Source organism: Symphalangus syndactylus, chromosome 17, assembly GCF_028878055.3.
Source record: "Symphalangus syndactylus isolate Jambi chromosome 17, NHGRI_mSymSyn1-v2.1_pri, whole genome shotgun sequence".
Taxonomy (NCBI): domain Eukaryota; kingdom Metazoa; phylum Chordata; class Mammalia; order Primates; family Hylobatidae; genus Symphalangus; species Symphalangus syndactylus.
In genome coordinates this window covers 43,468,857-43,488,769 of record NC_072439.2, presented here as the reverse complement: position 1 = coordinate 43,488,769, position 19,913 = coordinate 43,468,857, and the positions used below count along the sequence as shown (strand labels likewise).

The window sequence follows — 19,913 nt, the reverse complement described above, 5'->3', positions numbered from 1 at the left end:
AAGGCCCAGGTATAAAAAAGCTCCATCTCTCCATCTCGTTCTGAAAGTTCTGATATTATTATTTTTTTCTTTGTGCCCTGGGATGAACAATGATTTTTAATCATCAGAAGATACAAAGAACATAAATGGTGATAGCAAAGTTCCTGGGTTGTAGGGCAGGGAATGTTGTCTTGACACTTTTATAGCCCTTCATCCAAGGAGGCTTTTTATTCAGAGGAGGATTTACATCTTACTCTGCCCATAGCAGGCTGATGACATTTCACACATACTAGGCACTGACTGCATAACTTTTCAGTGAATGCCTGCTTATATGATGCAATTAAACATTAACAGTCACCAAGCTGGATTTTATTTTCGCGTAGTGCTGTATTCAGTAACTGTTTGTTGAAGGAACTCATTGATGAATGTCTGGCTGACTTTAGCCCTTAGTAAAGGCTTGAGGATTTAATGTGCAGTATAAGGATTTAATTGTGCTATTTCTATTTTGTGTGTAAACTCAGTTTAGTGTCTTACAAAACATAATTAGAAATCTGAAACCTAAGCAGTTTGGCTGAGTGGACCCACTCTCAGGAGGCAGCACTGCCTCAGTTGGAAAAATTGCTTAGGAAATACGGGGGGCCGAGTGGGGTCTTGAGCCATTTTTCATGGGGCATAGTAGTGGGCAAGGCAGGTGGCCTGATCCCTGACACTTCTTTCTACAACTTATAGGATGTCACAAGGATTTGTGGGCAAGTTAGAAAGTCAACACATCAACTTCCTTGAGAACTTTTCTAAGGAATCGACTGTAGAGAGGCACTTTTAGAGGCTCCCGGAAATAAACTAGCTTTGGTGGCATGTTCTGAAATTCTGAGCTGGCAAAGGGACTACTACCAAATTATATAGCTCTAAATTTTACATTTCTGGGGGCCTTGGGGGTGGTGCAGTAGTAATTTGGTTACTTTCTCTGGGCCCAGCTGTGTGTTAACAGCATTCAATAAAAGCTCTGGGTCGGGGGTAAGAGAAATGCATTCAGGTTTTAGATGTCTTTGTTTTTTCTTATATTGTCCACAGCAGCCACTGTTTGATGTCCTGTGACTGAGAAACCAGGCTTTAAACTTTATGCCTTTGGAGATGGAGCCCAAGATGAGCAAACTGGCCTTTGGCTGTCAGAGAAGTTCCACATCAGATGATGACTCTGGTTGTGCATTGGAGGAGTACGCCTGGGTCCCCCCGGGCCTGAGACCAGAGCAGGTAGGAATTTCATCATCCTATATTTACTCTTTGTTTTTCAGTGTGAGTTCAGACTTCAGAACATTATTTTGTAAATGGATAGAACATCACTGAGATGCTGGAATACCACCCTCCTCAGTCCTTATTCTTCTTTGTATGGCTTTGAAGTTTTACTTTTGAAGGTCATATTTAGTTTCTCAATGGAAGTTTCCAATCTCGTCGTACCCATGGTTCCAGAAGCCTCATAAGGATCCCATTTTTGCTCTAATGAATGAAATCCAGAGTACTACATATGCATTGGTTATGTGTATTTCGGATGAATCCCTCTTGAGAGTGAGAGGAATTTACCTTTTAAAAAACTTCTGTGACAACAAAAAGGCAATAAAAGAAAAGAGAAAAGTTTCCATGCCAGTTCTCAGCAATGCTTTTGCTTTGGAAGCGAGATAGTGAGCTATCAGAAACCCTCTGAAGTGTTACTGCTTAGACGTTTGACCTTTGATAACTTTGCATATAAAAGAGCCTGTCACTTACACCACAGGGATTGGAAAAAAAATTAAAGAGTTAATTTTATGCTTTGTTTGTATTGTTATTTTAGGGAAGATGAGAACATTCCATATGCCTATTTAATTTTCCCAATATCTTTACAATGACTAACTTGTTGAAAATCACTGGTGATATTATTAAAAGAGCAGAGGCATCATTTGAAAATAAAGTTGACAGTGGGGTATGTGGTTGCTTTGCTTCTGAGTTAGGGTTCTGTTTCCTGTAGGGTGGGACGTTTTATGAGAATAGGGTATTCTTATTTATCCGTGGCATAGCACAGTACCTGGCATGCATGTAGCTGATATCAGTAAGTGTTTATAACTGTAAAAAGCTTCTAGAGCTGATAGAATGGGGAGAGGGTGGAGTGCTGGCAAAGCAGTTAGAAAAGCAATATTTTGACAAATTACTTAGAGAGAATCCCTTCTTACATCTTAGAGTGGGTAGGTTTTGTGTGTTACTAAGGTATTGAAGTAGACAGGCCCTAAATTCCTGTCTCCTGTCTTTTTTTTCTTTTATTCCTTCTCAGCTCTGCAGTATCCTTTGCAGTACTCATTAAGGGATGTTCCTTTAAAGACATCAGAAAAACAAACAAGCAGAAATTAAGTTTTCCTTTCAGAGTGAGCAAAGTACAGCTCAATGTGGTGTCTCTCCAATTTCCCTGGGGAGACTGACTTCAGGTATTCAGAAAATAGCACTCATGGAAGCAAAGAAAGCTGATGTTTGAGAGAACCTGATAAAGAAGAGTTTACAACATTTAGCAAAACAGCCTTGTCTTTGTGATGTGTAAAATTCAGAGAGCAAATTAAATGTGTTTGTGCAGTGGCTGGATTTTGGACCATTTCACACAGTCTGTTTAGTAATTTGCAGAATTCACCCAGGACTTTCTCTCTTGCTGATCTCTTGTCTGACCCTTGGAAGATTGGCTGAGGAAGAGTAGTCTTTTTTTTTTTTTTTTTTTTTTTTTTTTTTGAGACGGAGTCTTGCTCTGTCGCTCAGGCTGGAGTGCAGTGGCGCCATCTTGGCTGACTACAACCTCTGCCTCCCAGGTTCAAGTGATTCTCCTGCCTCAGCCTCCCGAGTAGCTAGGATTATAGGCGTGCACCACCACGCCCAGCTAATTTTTGTAGTTTTAGTAGAGACAGGGTTTCACCATGTTGGTCAGGCTGGACTCGAACTCCTGACCTCAGGTGATCCACCAGCCTCAGCCCCCCAGAGTGCTGGGATTACAGGCATGAGCCACACCACTGGGAAGAGTGGTCTTAAATGTGCATATTTTATGGTGCATAATTTATGATGTCCCTAATTGTCACTACAAATTACATTCCTGAAGAGCAATTTAGCAGCTGGGTGCTAGTTATCTGAAGGTTTGCAGTTCTGCTGAGTTGGCTCAGCTGGTCTTCTCATTAGCTACAAGAGGCCAAACCCTGTACCTAGGGAAAGGTAACTTTTAAAGATTAAGTGAGCTGAGATGCTCAGTTCTGTATGTTGATGCCATTCTGTCTCTTTTGCAGATCCAGCTCTATTTTGCTTGCTTACCAGAGGAAAAGGTTCCTTACGTTAACAGCCCCGGAGAGAAGCATCGGATTAAACAGCTTTTGTACCAGTTACCACCACATGATAATGAGGTAAAATAGCAGGAAGAAGGCTAATTAGAAAAAATAAGAAAAAATGCATGAGAAGCATTGAGATGCTGCTCATAAACCCCAACTCTTCACTGGCGAGGGCTCCCTTTTGCCTTTCTTTAGTTAAAATTTGGCCAGAAAATACAGCTTTCCATTCTTTGAGAGAAAGAGAGAAAGAGTATCAGTGTAATAAACTTAACACAAGTTGGTTTTTATAGTGTTTGCAGCCACCCACCAATGGTCAGGAACCTACAAATTCCTGAGATTTCCCTGCCCCTGCATCCAGAGTGAATGCTTTATGGTCATTCAGGCCTGCAGTTGAGTTGAGTGCATGTAGAAGGGAGAGTAAAAGTGACAGTTAGCAAGTTTAAACCTTTTGTGGAAAGGTTAATGTCCTATATATTTTTTTTAATGTCTGTGTTGATAAGGGTTTTCCATTAAACATTTCTTATTAAAAAAAAAGACTATTCCTTCACGTTGCATTTCCCTTTTTCTAGAGAGGCTGTAAAATTCAGATATGGTATCATTTTAAAATCGTGGGGGTGTGACACAGGCGAGCTAAACTTACCGTTTTATTTCCTGAAACCCTAACTCTGGAAGTAGAAAACTGGTGAGAAAGACTGCACTCAGTGTGGTGTTTCTGTTTTGCTTTCTGTGAAGGTGCGGTATTGCCAGTCTTTGAGTGAAGAGGAGAAAAAAGAATTGCAGGTGTTCAGTGCTCAGCGGAAGAAAGAAGCACTGGGAAGAGGAACAATTAAGCTTCTGTCCAGAGCAGTCATGCATGCTGCGTGTGAGCAGGTGGGCAGCCCCTTCTCTGATGCGTAGCTTGTGGCAGTGACGTGGACGGGGTGGACAGCTGGGGGTAGGTGACTGGACTAGCAGAGGTGTGGGTCCTGAAAGCCTCCAGAAAATGAGAGAAAGACAGCCTAGCTTTTTATTAAATAGCAATTCATGTTTCATATTTGTAACTAGCTACACTGCTGTGTATGACAGCAGGAGTCAATCACCCTTATGCAAACGCTGGGTGAAATCCTGCCTTTGGTAGGATCCTGGCATGGAGGTAGGTGCTAGGATACATCTTGTATTCAAAAGATGCAGAAATGTAATGAAGACATTCAGATCTTTGCTGGCAGTTCTCAGAGTAGGAAATGTATCCAGCAGGAGGCTGGCACAGGAAAACCACTATTTGTGTGAATCAGATTACACCGTCCTTAGAAATAGTTGTATGTCTGAGATACGTGCCTTATGGTGGAGAATCACCAGTAATCCAGCTTAATTAAAGAGCTACTTAATCACTAACAGGTGGCAAAAATAAACACATTCCTGACAAATTCGAGATTTGTCCTAAAGTAGGAAAGCCTGAGAATCCCGTCTTTAAAAAATGATCCTTTTACATTTACATTTGTTTGTAGTGTGGGTTGAAGATAAATGGAGGTGAAGTTGCAGTGTTCGCCTCCCGCGCCGGCCCTGGCGTGTGCTGGCACCCATCCTGCTTTGTCTGCTTCACGTGCAATGAGCTGCTGGTCGACCTCATCTATTTTTATCAGGATGGAAAAATTCACTGTGGCAGGCACCACGCAGAACTGCTCAAACCACGGTGCTCAGCATGTGACGAGGTAAAAAAAGTTCATCCTTTCACACTTGGAAAAATAAGCTTAGATTAAGCCAGTATTCCACTGTTTACATCTAAGCAAAATATTAAAATTTCCTGGATGTTGTTCTGTGTGCATGTTTTAAAGATAATCCTGTACATTCATACAGTGAAATAATCTATATTTGGTTGGTGCAAAAGTAATTGCGGTTTTTTGCCATAATGGTCAAAACCGCAATTATTTTTGCACCTCCCTGATAGGGAAGCAGATGTCTTTGTATTTTGATAAGTATTTTGTCTTCGGTGGGTTGTGAGAAAATACAAGTTGCAGAAGAGCATGTAGTAGATGGTCTTATTTTTGTTAAGGATTTAAAAAACAATATGATATATGTATTTGTTTATACTCAGAAAAGGTACGGAAAGACAAATACCAAATTAATAGTAGTTACCCTGGGGGAAGGTGGGAATGGATGATGGCTTGAAAGGAAAAATTTTTTTCCTTTGGCTTTTTATTTTAAAATAATTTTAGATTTACAGAAGAGTTGCAAAGCTATTACAGAGAGATCCTGCATGCCCTTCTCCCAGCTTCCCCTGACGCTAACATCTTACATAACCATAATGTATGTATCAAAACTAAGAAATTATCATCAGTGTAATACCATTAACTAAACCATAGTCTTTGTTTAGATTTTCCCAGTTTTTTAACAAATGTTCCTTTTCTTATCCAAGATCAATCCAGGGTGCTTCATTGCATTTACTCATTGTATCTTCTTAGTCTCTTTTCAATCTATGACAATAAACTTTGTTTTTATTTTTATACATTCATTTATTTTATATGTTTTTTTAACAATGTTCTATTTGAACATATTTTTGTTTTTGTTTTGTTTTATTTTTTTGAGATGGAGTTGCTCTCTGTTGCCCAGGCTAGAGTGCCGTGGTGCAATCTTGGCTCACTGCAACCTCTGCCTCCTGTGTTCAAGTGATTCTCGCACCTCAGCCCACCGAGTAGCTGGGATTGCAGGTGCCTGCCACCATGCCGAGCTAGTTTTTTTTTTGTATTTTTAGTAGAGGCGGGCTTCGCCATGTTGGCCAGGCTGGTCTCGAATTCCTGACCCCAAGAGATTCGCCTGCCTCGGCCTCCCAAAGTGCTGGGAATACCGGGGTGAGCCACTGCACTCCGCTGAACATATTTTGGAAACCAAAAATATAAAAAAATAAAAGAACCTGCCGGGCTCGGTGGCTCACACCTGTAATCCCAGCACTTTGGGAGGCCGAGGTGGGCAGATCATGAGGTCAAGAGATAGAGACCATCCTGGCCAACATGGTGAAACCCCGTCTCAACTAAAAATACAAAAATTAGCTGAGCATGGTGGCATGCATCTTTAGTCCCAGCTACTCAGGAGGCTGAGGGAGGAGAATTGCTTGTACCCAGGAGGCGGAGGTTGCAGTGAGCCGAGGTCACGCCATTGCACTCCAGCGTAGTGACAGGGCAAGACTCTATCTCAAAAAAAGTAAAAATATAAATAAATAAATAAATAAATAAATAAATAAAAAAGAACCAGCCTGGACCCCATGGTGAGACCCCGTCTCTGTCCCAAAATGTTTTTCAAATTAGCTGGGCATGGTGGTTGTGCCCTTGTGGTCCCAGCTACTCAGGAGGCAGAGGTGGGAGGATCACTCAAGCCCAGGAGTTTGAGGCTGCACGAGACCCTGTCTCAAAAAAAATAAAGAGTCCTTAATCTGGAGATGGCCACCAGGTCAATAAAGCATTATCAACACAAATGCTGTTCACTCATTTCCAGCATCTGTGTAACTGTAACTGTGTTGAGTCCACAGACATTTTTATGAGTTTTCTTTCTACTAAAACAGCAAATTATTTCACTAAATTATTTCCGTGTTAATGTGTTCTTTGCCAGATTATGCCAAGGAAATGTTATTGGGCAGCAAAAATATGACCGAGTGAATTACCTCCAGTGTAGAATTCTGATTTTAGAGTTGAAGCAAGCATGCATTATTTAGTTTCTTTTTTCAGCACTGTCAATTTATGCTCTAGTTTGTAGCTAAATCAAGTTAGATTTAAGCTTGTGACTGTAAGAAACAAGGTTAGCTATCTGATTTAAGAGCCAGTGTCTGTCCATTGCCCAGAAAACATGCAGTTACTTGGCCTTTAAAATAGTTCCTAATGATTTTCTTTCATTCTCTGGTTTCACGTTTCTTTTTGAAGATCATTTTTGCTGATGAGTGCACAGAAGCTGAGGGTCGCCATTGGCACATGAAACACTTCTGCTGCCTTGAGTGTGAAACGGTCCTGGGAGGACAGAGGTACATCATGAAGGATGGCCGCCCCTTCTGCTGTGGCTGTTTTGAGTCTCTCTATGCGGAGTACTGTGAAACCTGTGGGGAACATATTGGTAAGTCCACAGCCAGCCCGTCTGCCCTGTCACCTAGCCATTAGTCTGTCTTGGATTATCCAGTCTTACTTTTTCTTTTTCTGTTTTTTAAAGTTGACATATAATTTACATACAATGAAATGTACAGATCTTAAATGTTCTAGCTGATGAGCTTTGACAAATGAGCAGAGCCGGTTCTTGTTACTCGCAGTAGTTGTGTTCTGTGAAGTTACTGCGAACACTGGATTAGTGAACACTGAATCGTTGCTTGTGGGGGAATACAGGGTTAGGTTCCTGTGAGCCTCTGGTCACGGCAATTTCGTTAACCCGTCAATACATAACCTTGTTTCACGTGTGTTTTTGCTTAAAGCCACTGCCTTATTGAATGTACACTGTTGATGCATTAATATTGAACTCACAGCCAGTAGCACCGTACTCAAGATTAGGAGCTTATGTAATACATGTCTTTTCTCCATAAGGCACATCACAGCCTTCTTGCCCTTAGCAACATGACAGCATTTCAGCATTATCAGCATTACACTTGGGGGCCATTTTAAACAGCAAACTCACCAACAAAGAGCACAAAAATGCAGAAAACGAGGCAGCAGGTAGACCAGGGATAGGACGCTTGTCTACAATATGAGAGCTGAAACAAAAGGCCGAGCATCTCCTGGATCAGTGCGTGTTGGTTCAGTTCATATTTTTGCCACTCTGCACATCTGCAAATGACCACGAAAGTGTTGTGAATATTAGTTTGGGGGGTTGTGAATAAATTTTTATGAGTAGGCAAATTCACAAATACAGAATCCACAAAGAATGAGGATTAATTGTATCTGTGTCACCCACACAAGCTCCCCCATACCCATAATCTTTATTTATTTTCTTCATTTCTTCCTTACACCTTGTTTCAGGCATTAAACCATAACCTGTTATTTATTCTGTCCTTTTCAAAACAGGTGTGGACCATGCGCAGATGACCTATGACGGGCAGCACTGGCACGCCACGGAAACATGCTTTTCTTGTGCCCAGTGTAAAGCCTCTTTGTTGGGATGTCCCTTCCTTCCCAAACAGGGTCAGATTTACTGCTCAAAAACGTGCAGTCTCGGTGAAGACGTCCATGCCTCTGATTCTTCCGACTCTGCATTTCAGTCAGCTCGATCAAGAGACTCCCGAAGAAGTGTGCGAATGGGCAAGAGCAGTCGGTCGGCAGATCAGTGTAGACAGTCTCTCCTCTTATCGCCTGCTCTGAACTACAAGTTTCCTGGCCTCTCAGGCAATGCTGATGACACCCTTTCTCGAAAATTGGATGATCTGAGTCTCTCCAGGCAAGGAACAAGTTTTGCCAGTGAAGAATTTTGGAAAGGCAGAGTAGAGCATGAAACTCCAGAAGACCCTGAAGAATGGGCTGATCATGAAGATTATATGACACAGCTCCTCCTCAAGTTTGGTGATAAAAGCCTCTTTCAGCCACAGCCCAAAGAGATGGATATTCGAGCCAGTGAGCACTGGATATCTGATAACATGGTTAAAAATAAGACCGAGTTAAAGCAAAATAACCAGAGCCTTGCAAGTAGAAAATACCAGTCTGATATGTACTGGGCACAGTCACAAGATGGACTGGGTGATTCTGCTTACGGCAGCCACCCAGGCCCTGCGAGCAGTAGAAGGCTTCAGGAATTGGAACTAGATCATGGGGCTTCAGGGTATAATCATGATGAAACACAGTGGTATGAAGATTCCCTGGAGTGTCTGTCAGACCTGAAACCAGAGCAAAGTGTTCGGGATTCGATGGATTCTTTGGCATTGTCCAATATCACAGGTATGTAATCTAGGGATTATGGGGTATTTGAAAAAAGGAGCTACTAAAAAGTGTATTCAAAAAATTGCAATTCAAGCCAGGTGCAGTGGCTCATGCCTATAATCCCAGCACTATGGGAGGCTGAGGTGGGCAGATCATTTGAGGTCAGGAGTTCGAGACCAGCCCAGCCGACATGGCAAAACCCCGGCTCTACTAAAAATACAAAAATTAGCTGGGCGTGGTGGCAGGCGCCTGTAATCCCAGCTACTCGGGAGGCTGAGGCAGGAGAATTGCTTGAACCCAGGAGGCAGAGGTTGTAGTGAGCCGAGATTGCACCACTGCACTCCAGCCTGGGCAAGAGTAAGACGCCATCTCAAAAAAAATTGCAATTCAGCATGAGTAGGAGTTGTGTGTTATTCAAAACCATGGATCAAGGGAAGGAAGGAATCTCACTTAAATACCACACACTAGCAAAACAAACGTGGGTACAGGTGAGTGCATATGTATAAAATATATTTAGAGTACAGTCTTTAGGGATAGGTTTTATTACCCTGTTTTGAAGAGGAGGAAATTGATTGGATGAAGGAGTCTACAGCTGGATTGTGTCTGAAAGATATTGTATGCTTGGATTATTCTGTATGGATCCTAAGATACCGAAATTGGCCCACACCACACTTTACAAGCTCTTTTTTTTTTCCTTTTTTTTTTTTTTTTTTTTTAGATGGAGTTTAGCTCTTGTCGCCTAGGATGGAGTGCAATAGCACAGTCTCACCTCACTGCAACCTCCATCTCCCAGGTTCAAGTGATTCTTCTGCTTCTGCCTCCCCAGTAGCGGGGATTACAGGTGCACACCACCATGCCCGGCTAATTTTTGTATTTTTAGTAGAGATGGGGTTTCACCATGTTGGCCAGGCTGGTCTTGAACTCCTGACCTCAGGTGATCCACCCGCTTCGGCCTCCCAAAGTGCTGGGATTATAGGCATGAGCCAGCACGCCTGGCCACAAGCTCATTTTTTTTTAAACATCTTCCTGAACTTCCCTGTGACAGTAGCTCAAAAACAGCTGAATAGTTTTTATTTAGATTCTAAAATATTACTTTAATGTTTTCTTTTCTTTTTTTTTTCTGGTTTTTTGTTTTGTTTTGATATGGAGTTTCACTCTTGTCGCCCAGGCTGGAGTGCAATGATGCAATCTCAGCTCACTATAACCTCTGCCTCTCAGGTTCCCAGGTTTAAGTGATTCTCCTGCCTCAGCCTCTTGAGTAGCTGGGATTACAGGCGCCTGCCACCACGCCCAGCTAATTTTTGTGAGGCAGGCTGGTCTCGAACTCCTGACCTCAGGTGATCCACCTGCCTTGGCCTCCCAAAGTGCTGGGATTACAGGTGTGAGCCACTGCCCCGGCCTACTTTAATGTTTTCAAAGCACAGTCATACCAGTTATCCACATTTTATCTTTAAAATGACCCTGAGCTGTATAGAGTGGATGATATGATTGCATTTCACAAATGAGGAAACTTGAATTACCAAAAGGCTAAATGCCAAACATTACATAGGTTCTAAAGGCAAGATTAGGCCTAGAACCTAGGACATTATGCAAATTATTTGCAACAAGTCTTTGGGTTATAGAAAGGTTGCTGTTGCGTGGCTAGTTTTACAGTCAAACTACTGACATCCAGCCCTTTCATGAAGGTAATGCTTCTGTAATGTAAACAGGAAAGGCTTAGTAGCTGCTTCCTGCCAGAGATAACTTGTGCCAGACACTGCAGTGACAAGGAAGGGTACGGCAAAGCTACCCCCCCGGCTTTTGTGGACTTGTCAAAGATAAGGCCAGCAATAAAGGGGAGTTGAAGAATGGTGGGTGAGACTGAGTAAGCACCTTTTGTCTGCCAGGCCCAGTGCTAGGAGTTTTAAATTTAATATCAGAAATAGACATAATTTGGCCAGGTGCAGTAGCTCACACCTGCAGTCCCAGCACTTTGGGAGGCCCAAAGCAGGTGGATCACCTGAAGTCAGGAATTCGAGACCAGCCTGGCCAACATGGCAAAACACTGTCTCTACTAAAAACACAAAAATTAGCCAGGCATGGTGGCATGTGCCTGTAATTTCAGCTACTCGGGAGGCTGAGGCAGAATCACTTGAACCTGGGAGGTGGAGGTTGCAGTGAGCCGAGATCGCACCACTGCACTCCAGCCTGAGTGACAGAGCAAGACTCTGTCTCAAAATAAATAAATAAATAAATAAAAGAATTAAACTAATGTGGTACACATTTAAGTGTTAGAGGCTGACATTCCTTGACAATAAGAGCTGAAAAATAGGCCCCCTTTAAAAAGTATGAAGTTATATAGGGCCGGGCGCAGTGGCTCACGCCTGTAATCCCAGCACTTTGGGAGGCCGAGGCGGGTGGATCACGAGGTCAGGAGATCGAGACCATCCTGGCTAACACAGTGAAACCCTGTCTCTACTAAAAATACAAAAAATTAGCCAGGCGTGGTGGCGCATGCCTGTAATCCCAGCTACTTGGGAGGCTGAGGCGAGAGAATGGCGTGAACCCGGGAGGCGGAGCTTGCAGTGAGCCGAGATGGTGCCACTGCACTCCAGCCTGGGCGACAGAGCGAGACTCCGTCTCAAAAAAAAAAAAAAAAAAAAAAGTACAAAGTTATGTAGTCTCCAGTTGACAACAGTATCACTTTCAGTCTGTAGGGCTATATGTATTTATCTTAACATGCCTGGGCCCTATTATATCAAAAGAGATCAATATCTGTTTTGTTAAATGTTTCAATAGAAGATTAATCTGGAAGTGGCATATTTTACACATTGAAGGCAGAAAAGACTGGATGAAGATCTAGGTCAGGGGTTGAGTAAACCTCTTCCATAAGGGGCTCGATAGCCCTTTTTAGGCCTATAGTCTCTGGTGTGACTACTTAGCTCTGCCACTGTAGAAAGCAGCCATAAACAATATATAAACAAATAGGTGTGGCTGTTCCAATAAAACTTGATACACAAGCTGTTGAGCTGTAGTTTGCTGACCAGTAGTCTCAGTATAAGATGAGGAAGACTAGCTCATGATGGAGACCGAGGGATTGATTTGAAAGATGTTCAAATGAAACAGTGCGGCTTTAATGAATTGAGGGGCAGAAGCTTCTACATCTTATGTTAATGGATGAACAGGCTGCTGTGAAGAGCTCTTGAATTTTTGCTGCTCATGCCATGTGCTGTAACTAATCTTTGACTCCAGGCTTATAAGAGAGCCTGTGCCCCAGGCCAGGTGCAGTGGCTCATGCCTGTAATCCCAGCACTTTGGGAGGCCAAGGCGGGTGGATCACCTGAGGTTGGGACTTCGAGACCAGCCTGACCAACATGGAGAAATCCCGTCTTTACTAAAAATACAAAAGTAGCCAGGTGTGGTGGCACATGCCTGTAATCCCAGCTACTCAGGAGGCTGAGGCAGGAGAAACGCTTGAACCCAGGAGGCGGAGGTTGTGTGCCAAGATAGTGCCATTGCACTCCAGCCCGGGCAACAAGAGCAAAACTCTGTCTCAAAACAAAACAAAAGGCTGTGCCCACCCCTTATAACAATAACTGCATTTATACCACTTCTCAATTGGCATAGATACATGTTGGCTTTCCCTATGGGTTTTAATCAAATATTGAAATTGGAAATTTTCTTTGAAATATTTCCTTTCAGTAGCTTACTTTTAAGTACTGTCGAATATTAGGATGATTGAGAAGCCCATCTTGTTTTGGCCTCTTTTCTAGGGGCTTCGGTGGATGGAGAAAGCAAGCCAAGGCCATCATTGTATTCTCTGCAAAATTTTGAGGAGATGGAAACAGAAGATTGTGAGAAGATGAGCAATATGGGAACTTTGAATTCTTCCATGCTGCACAGGAGTGCAGAGTCCTTAAAGAGTCTGAGTTCAGAGTTGTGTCCAGAGAAAATCCTGCCTGAAGAGAAACCAGTACATCTGCCAGTGCTCAGAAGGTCCAAGTCTCAATCCAGACCCCAGCAGGTCAAGTTTTCCGATGATGTCATTGACAATGGGAACTATGACATTGAAATCCGGCAGCCTCCGATGAGTGAAAGGACTCGGAGACGCGTCTACCATTTTGAAGAGAGGGGATCTAGGTCTCATCACCACCGCCGCAGGAGAAGTAGAAAGTCCCGCTCCGACAATGCCCTGAATCTTGTTACAGAAAGAAAATACTCTCCCAAGGACAGACTGCGGCTGTACACCCCCGATAACTATGAGAAATTTATACAGAATAAAAGCGCCCGGGAGATCCAAGCATACATCCAGAATGCTGATCTCTACGGACAGTACGCCCATGCCACTTCCGATTACGGCCTGCAGAACCCAGGAATGAATCGGTTTCTGGGACTCTACGGCGAGGATGATGATTCCTGGTGTTCTTCCTCCTCCTCCTCTTCTGACTCGGAAGAAGAAGGATATTTTCTTGGACAACCAATCCCTCAACCCCGGCCACAGAGATTTGCCTACTATACAGATGACCTTTCTAGTCCACCGTCTGCACTTCCCACCCCTCAGTTTGGTCAGAGGACAACAAAATCCAAGAAGAAAAAGGGACACAAGGGCAAAAATTGTATTATTTCTTAACCAAGTAGTGATGGAGAGCATTTGTTTAAAACTTAGCCATTAACCATCTGAATCGTATCCTTTTCTTCCATAGGAAAGTTGTGAAAATAGTTTAAAGTGCTTTCTTTGCCCATGTAAATGAGAACTCAACTGCTGTTTACAGTGTCAGATTAACATTTGAAAGGTGTGATTTCTCCAATTTATCCTCCTTGGATGGTGCCAGGTGGACGTGACATCTTGTGCCTCTCGGGTGCAGGTGCGTTACAGATTGATGTAGCTGCTTTGGTTTTCCAATCCTCAAGGGAATACTCAAGATGCTGTCTCAAGGGGATTGGATGTTGATTTTAGAAGATGGAGAACTCCAGCCACCTTTGTAAAGCAATAGTGTTTGTCATTTATGTAAGTCAGGTCGGCTCAGGTCTTGATAGTCCGTCTTGGTGTGAGGCATGCCCGTCACGATGACCTAGCTAACACTGTGCATCTTATTGTGAGGCCAACTTGTCCCCTCGAACCCTCTTTGGCCAGGTAAACATTGTATTGTATCAGCGCCAGCTACAGATTGAAAAAAAAAAAAACAAAAAACATTGCTATTTATAACTTAGTATTTCATAGACTTAAGTGTATTCCTAATTTAACGGTGCAAATATTAATGTATATACTGTACAGTTCAGATTTTAAAGCTGATATTTTTATATCCCTGAATTGTAAGCCGTTTGTTACGCTGCAGTGCTAGATTTGCTAGGGAATCAGAATTTATGGATGAACTGATTGCTTGTATTTTAGTCAGGGTTTATAAATGTAGATGGTCAAATTTACATTGCCTAGTGATGGAAAATTCAATTTTTTTTAAATTTTTTTTCCAATATTAAAAAAGGCTCTGTATGCATGGTGGGGCTATGTAAATACTCTTTAAAACTATGGCCCTATTAATCTTACAAGTGTTATTTATGGGTCAAGCAATGTAAACTGTATAAATGTAAAAACAACCCCCCCCCAACACATAACCCCTGGAATATACGGTAAAAACAAGTAGAAGCTGTTTCAGCGAGTGGGTTTTTTCCCCTTGCCTGCGGGGGGTGCCTTTCTCATTTTCAGCAAGGTGATGATTATCTCATGGGAAATGACAAAGATCTGCTTTTGTGGCAGAGGACTTTGTAGATTTGTTATTTTAAGAGAGGTTATTCCTTTTTATTCCTTCCCTCCCGCTAATTTGTTGGCCTTTAACAGCAATTTTGAAAACTGGGTCTTCTGGTTATGTTTTTGTTTTAAAATCTTTAAATTAGAGGATGCTGTGCCATTGAGTACTCTAAGTTAATATGAGGTTCTGGTTCAGGGAAAACTTACGTTGGATCTGAACTAATGAGCAGATATTTTGATATGTGCCATTCTTGCATATACATCTCAGTCCTAACTAAAGGTTCTAGTGGCATCCAGGACCTTTAGGGAGGCATTTAATAAACGCTTAATAAATAACAAAACTACCTTTCCGAATATAAATCTTTGCAAATGTATCCAGATAACTTCCATTTTGTGCCTGTGTTCAGGCATGATTTGTTTTGCCGTTGCTCTACCATTAACAGACCTCCGTTTGTCTCATGTGTCCACACACCCCACTTGTAGGCCAGAAATAGGGCTTCAGACACAGAGGCATATTTTTTCCATATAGACTGGAGTGGGGAAAATTTGGCCTTAGGGAGGGCAGACACAAGTCCAATGGGTAAACCAGCGAGTAGTAGGTGGACAGCCTTCCCACACAAGGGTTTGTATCTGGGCTACACAGATTCCCTTCAGAAAAGCACCAATGGTGAGAGAGTTCTTCACTCGGTAACTTACATTCCCTGGTCTGGTGCCTTTAAAAAACCATCAGCAATGAAAAGGAAGTGCATACACATCACAAAAAAATTCAAATAGGGCAAAAGTCAGAGACAGCATCTCCTTTCCATTCTTCATCCCAGTCCCCTGGTTCTTCTCCTCAGAAGTAACCGCCCTTACCCAGTTCTAGTGTCTCCTTCAGACATTCAAAGCACATTCGTATAAATGTCTCTTAAAAGTGGTAGTGACCTATATGTGCTGTGACTTGCTTTTTTCCCTTTATATGTGGACATTTCACGTTAGTGCATATAGGTCTACCCATTCTTTCAGTGACTGCTTAATAGTTGACTTTTGGAGATACCTTTCACCAGTCTCTTAATGATGGAGTTGACTTTCCTCATACATTATGCTACACTGGCACATGTGCACATAAATCGGGAGCAGCATAGTTACTGGGACAAAGGTTATGTATTTAAGACTGATGGATATTGCCAATTTTCCTCCAAAAGAAATTCTCCTGATTTACATTAATGTAATGTAAATGAGAGTGTTTGTTCCATCGCAACCTCTCAGTGTATTAGCAGATTTCTTGATTTTGAAGAATCTGTGCTGCAGCAAATGGGCATCCTTTTAGAAAAGACTGTTGCAATATGTTGCTTATAAAGGATGGACAATAAATAGTGAACAGGTGATACTTAGCCTGGAGAATGCAGTATAAGGTGAGGGTACTGCCCTTTTCAAGTACATTCTCAAAAGATAAGGGTTACTACATACGCTGCCAAAGGCTTAAGGAAATGCAGAGATATTTATTCACAATAATAATGTAACTTTCTTTTCCTTTTTCTGAGAGAGTTTTGCTCCTGTTGCCCAGGCTGGATTGCAACGGCACAATCTCAGCTCACTACAACCTCTGCCTCCCGGGTTCAAGCAATTCTCCTGTCTCAGCCTCCCATGTAGCTGAGATTACAGGTACCTGCCACCATGCTCGGCTAATTTTTTATATTTTTAGTAGAGACGGGGGTTTCACCAAGTTGGCCAGGCTGGTCTCGAACTCCTGACCTTCAGGTGATCCACCTGCCTCAGCCTCCCAAAGTGCTGGGGATTACAGGCGTGAGCCACTGCATCCAGCAATAATGTAACTTTCAAGCTTAAAAATTAATCCGTTTGTAGCAATAACAGAAGACTATCTACAACGGAAGAAAGAAGCAACTGCCTTACAGTTCTGTAAAGAATTGGCAAGAAAATAATGCCTATAGTTGCTGTCTTAGTCTGTTCTCACATGACTACAAAGAACTGCCAAGACTGGGTAATTTATAAAGGAAAGAGGTTTAACTGACCCAGTTCCACACGGCTGGGGGGGCCTTAGGAAACGCAATCATGGCAGAAGCGGAAGCAAACACGTCTTACATGGCAGCAGGTGGAGAGACCCTGTGAAGGAAGTGAAGGGGGAAGAGCCCCCTTATAAAACCATCAGATCTCGTGAGAATTCATTATCACGAGAACAGAATGGGAGAACCAGCCCCATAATCCAATCATTTCCCTCCCTCCACAGGTGGGGATGACAATTCGAGATGAGATTTGGATGGCGACACAGAGCCAAACCATATCATTCCACCCCTGGCCCATCCCAGTTGCTCTAAAAGTTGTTACTAGATCTACTTAACAAGAGTTCAAAGTATCTGGTCAGTCACTAAACTCCAAAATTGGGTTTTGAGATAAATAGGAATTTTTTTTTTTTTTTTTTTTAGACAGTTTTGCTCTTCTTGTTGCCCAGGCTGAATGAAGTGCAGTGGCGAGATCTCAGCTTGCTGCAACCTCCGCCTCCTGGGTTCAAGCGATTCTCCTGCCTCAGCCTCCCAAGTAGCTGGGATTACAGCCATGCGCCACCACCCCAGCTAATTTTGTATTTTTAGTAGAGATGGGATTTCTCCATGGTTGTCAGACTGGTCCCGAACTCCCGACCTCAGGTGATCCGCCCACCTAGGCCTCCCAAAGTGCTGGGATTACAGGTGTGAGCCACCATGCCCAGGCTGATAAATATCAAATGTTAAAACGCTGCATCTGGCTGGGCGCGGTGGCTCACGCCTGTAATCCCAGCAATTTGGGAGGCCAAGGCGAGCGAATCACGAGGTCAGGAGTTAAAGACCAGCCTGGCCAACATGGTGAAACCCCATCTCTACTAAAAATACAAAAAAATTAGCTGGGCGTAGTGGCAGGCGCCTGTTATCTGAGCTACTTGGGAGGCTGAGGCAGAAGAATAGTTTGAACCTGGGAGGCGGAGGTTGCGGCAAGCTGAGATCATGCCACTGCACTCCAGCCCAGGCGACACAGTGAGAGACCATCTCAAAAAAAAAAAAAAAAAAAGAAAAGAAAAGAAAAAATAAGAAACGCTGCATCTAATCTCTACACGGGTGAAGCAGAACCTTAACGGTTGTATTTTCCTCACTTCTCAGCAGTCACTGGAGAACATTTTGCCTAAGGCCTATGGAAGAATACCGGCAAAAAGTCACTGGGAACTCCTTTCAGCTCTGGTTAAAAGGATTCCAAAAAAAAAAAAAATAGGGTTTTGTTTTTATGTGTGCATTTGCTGCTCTCTATACTCTGCTTTCTTTTCTTTTTTTTTTCTCGCACTATTACCTGGGCTAGAGTGCAGTAGCGCCATCTCGGCTCACTGCAACCTCCACTTTCCAGGTTCAAGCGATTGTCCTGCCTCAGCTTCCTGAGTAGATGGGATTACAGGCGCCTGGCACCACACCTGGCTAATTTTTCGTATTTATAGTAGAGACGGGGTTTCACTGTGTTGGCCAGGCTGGTCTCGAATGCTTGACTTTGTGATGCACCCACCTCGGCCTCCCAAAGTGCTGGGATTACAGGCGTGAGGCACCGCACCTGGCCTATACTCTGCTTTCTGTTAAATAGTTCCTGAGTTATGAAAGTACCAGAAGAGAAAGGAGATGTCATTTGCTGTCTAACCCTCTCACTTTAGACACAAATCACGTGCCTTATGAAAAGGGTAGTGAAATTGGAATGGGTACCTGAGACTGCTAGATCTGCATGTATGGCATGGGTCCCTTTCAGTTTGGGTGATGGAACCCAGCGCTTTAAATTGTGCTGAAAGTATTGGGTGGACATATTTCAGCAGTGCCCAGAGGATTTCAGAACCATTTATTATTATTTTAAGAGGGCTAGTCAAGTGAAGCAGTGGGAGTGGAGAAGGAACAAAGACATCTGTAACTGGTTGTGATCAATTAGTTGTAAGCACCACTGCACTCGAAGCAGCCGATTTCAGAACTTTTTTTTGAGATGGAGTCTCACTCTGTCACCCAGGCTGGAGTGCAGTGGTGCAATCTCGGCTCACTGCAGCCTCTGCCTCCTGGGTTCAAGCGAATCTCCTGCCTCAGCCTCCCAAGTAGCTGGGATTACAGGCGTGTGCCACCATGCCCGGCTAATTTTTGTATTTTTAGTGGGGGGGCGGGTTTCACCATGTTGGCCAGGCTGGTCTCGAACTCCTGACCTCAGGTGATTGACCTGCCTCAGCCTCCGAAAGTGCTGGGATTACAGGCGTGAGCCACTGCGCCTGGTCTCAGGACAGTTTTTAACAGTGTGGGCACACTTTGGTCTCTTGGGCTGCTGTTTTCTAATAAACTCCCGACTACTGCCATGGAAAAACAATATTGCTTGAACATCAGATTTTTCAACAGATACCAGGAATCTGAGTTTTTGTAGGAATCTCCCAGCTTTTAAATGCTAGCAACAAATTTAAATGTTTCTGAAATATTGCTGAACAAAATGAGCCTGTCATTAGCCAGTCTCCAACCCTTGAGTTATAAATTCAGTAGTCTAGAGCTGATTCCCTTATCTCTTACTGCTGTTGAGGGGAGGCACAACTAATTCCTGTTTATAGAAATACATGTGACCTTTAGCCAGGTGCAGTGACTCACGCCTGTAATCCCGGCACTTTGGGAGGCTGAGGCAGGTGGATCACCTGAGGTTAGGAGTTCAAGACCAGCCTGGCCAACAGGGTGAAACCCCGTCTCTACTAAAAATACAAAAATTAGCCAGCCGTGGTGGCCTGTGCCTGTAGTCCCAGCTACTCAGGAGGTTGAGGCAGGAGAATCGCTTGAACCTGGGAGGCAGAGGTTGCAGTGAGTCAAGATTACGCCACTGCACTCCAGCCTGGGCAACAGAGCAAGACTCTGGCATAAAATAAAAATAAAAATAAAAATAAAAATAAAAATAATTAAAATAAAATAAAATAAAATAAAAAATAAAATAAAAATAAAATAATAAAATAAAATAAATAAAATAAAATATAAAATATAAAATTAAATTAAAATAAAATAAATAAAATAAAAT

General features: G+C 42.9%; 2 protein-coding genes across 7 annotated transcripts in view; one reads left to right on the top strand and one right to left on the bottom strand.

The window, feature by feature from the left end:
* PRICKLE1 (prickle planar cell polarity protein 1) overlaps positions 1-15,223 on the top strand; it is a 137,005-nt gene extending 121,782 nt beyond the window's left edge. For 4 of the 6 annotated variants that reach the window (XM_055249107.2, XM_063620150.1, XM_055249109.2 and 1 more), the window contains exons 2-8: positions 1,051-1,230; positions 3,264-3,377; positions 4,035-4,172; positions 4,787-4,990; positions 7,190-7,376; positions 8,312-9,175; positions 12,910-15,223. In XM_055249107.2, coding sequence (XP_055105082.1) covers positions 1,099-1,230; positions 3,264-3,377; positions 4,035-4,172; positions 4,787-4,990; positions 7,190-7,376; positions 8,312-9,175; positions 12,910-13,766 — 2,496 coding nt within the window. In that variant the 5' untranslated portion in view covers positions 1,051-1,098 and the 3' untranslated portion in view covers positions 13,767-15,223. The remainder of the gene's footprint in view (positions 1-1,050; positions 1,231-3,263; positions 3,378-4,034; positions 4,173-4,786; positions 4,991-7,189; positions 7,377-8,311; positions 9,176-12,909) is intronic. The other 2 variants (XM_055249110.2, XM_063620151.1) reach the window with 1 other exon arrangement.
* PPHLN1 (periphilin 1) overlaps positions 12,757-19,913 on the bottom strand; it is a 226,930-nt gene continuing 219,773 nt past the window's right edge. The window contains exon 11 of the mRNA XM_063620177.1: positions 12,757-14,297. Within this exon, the coding sequence (XP_063476247.1) occupies positions 14,209-14,297 (89 nt within the window). The 3' untranslated portion in view covers positions 12,757-14,208. The remainder of the gene's footprint in view (positions 14,298-19,913) is intronic.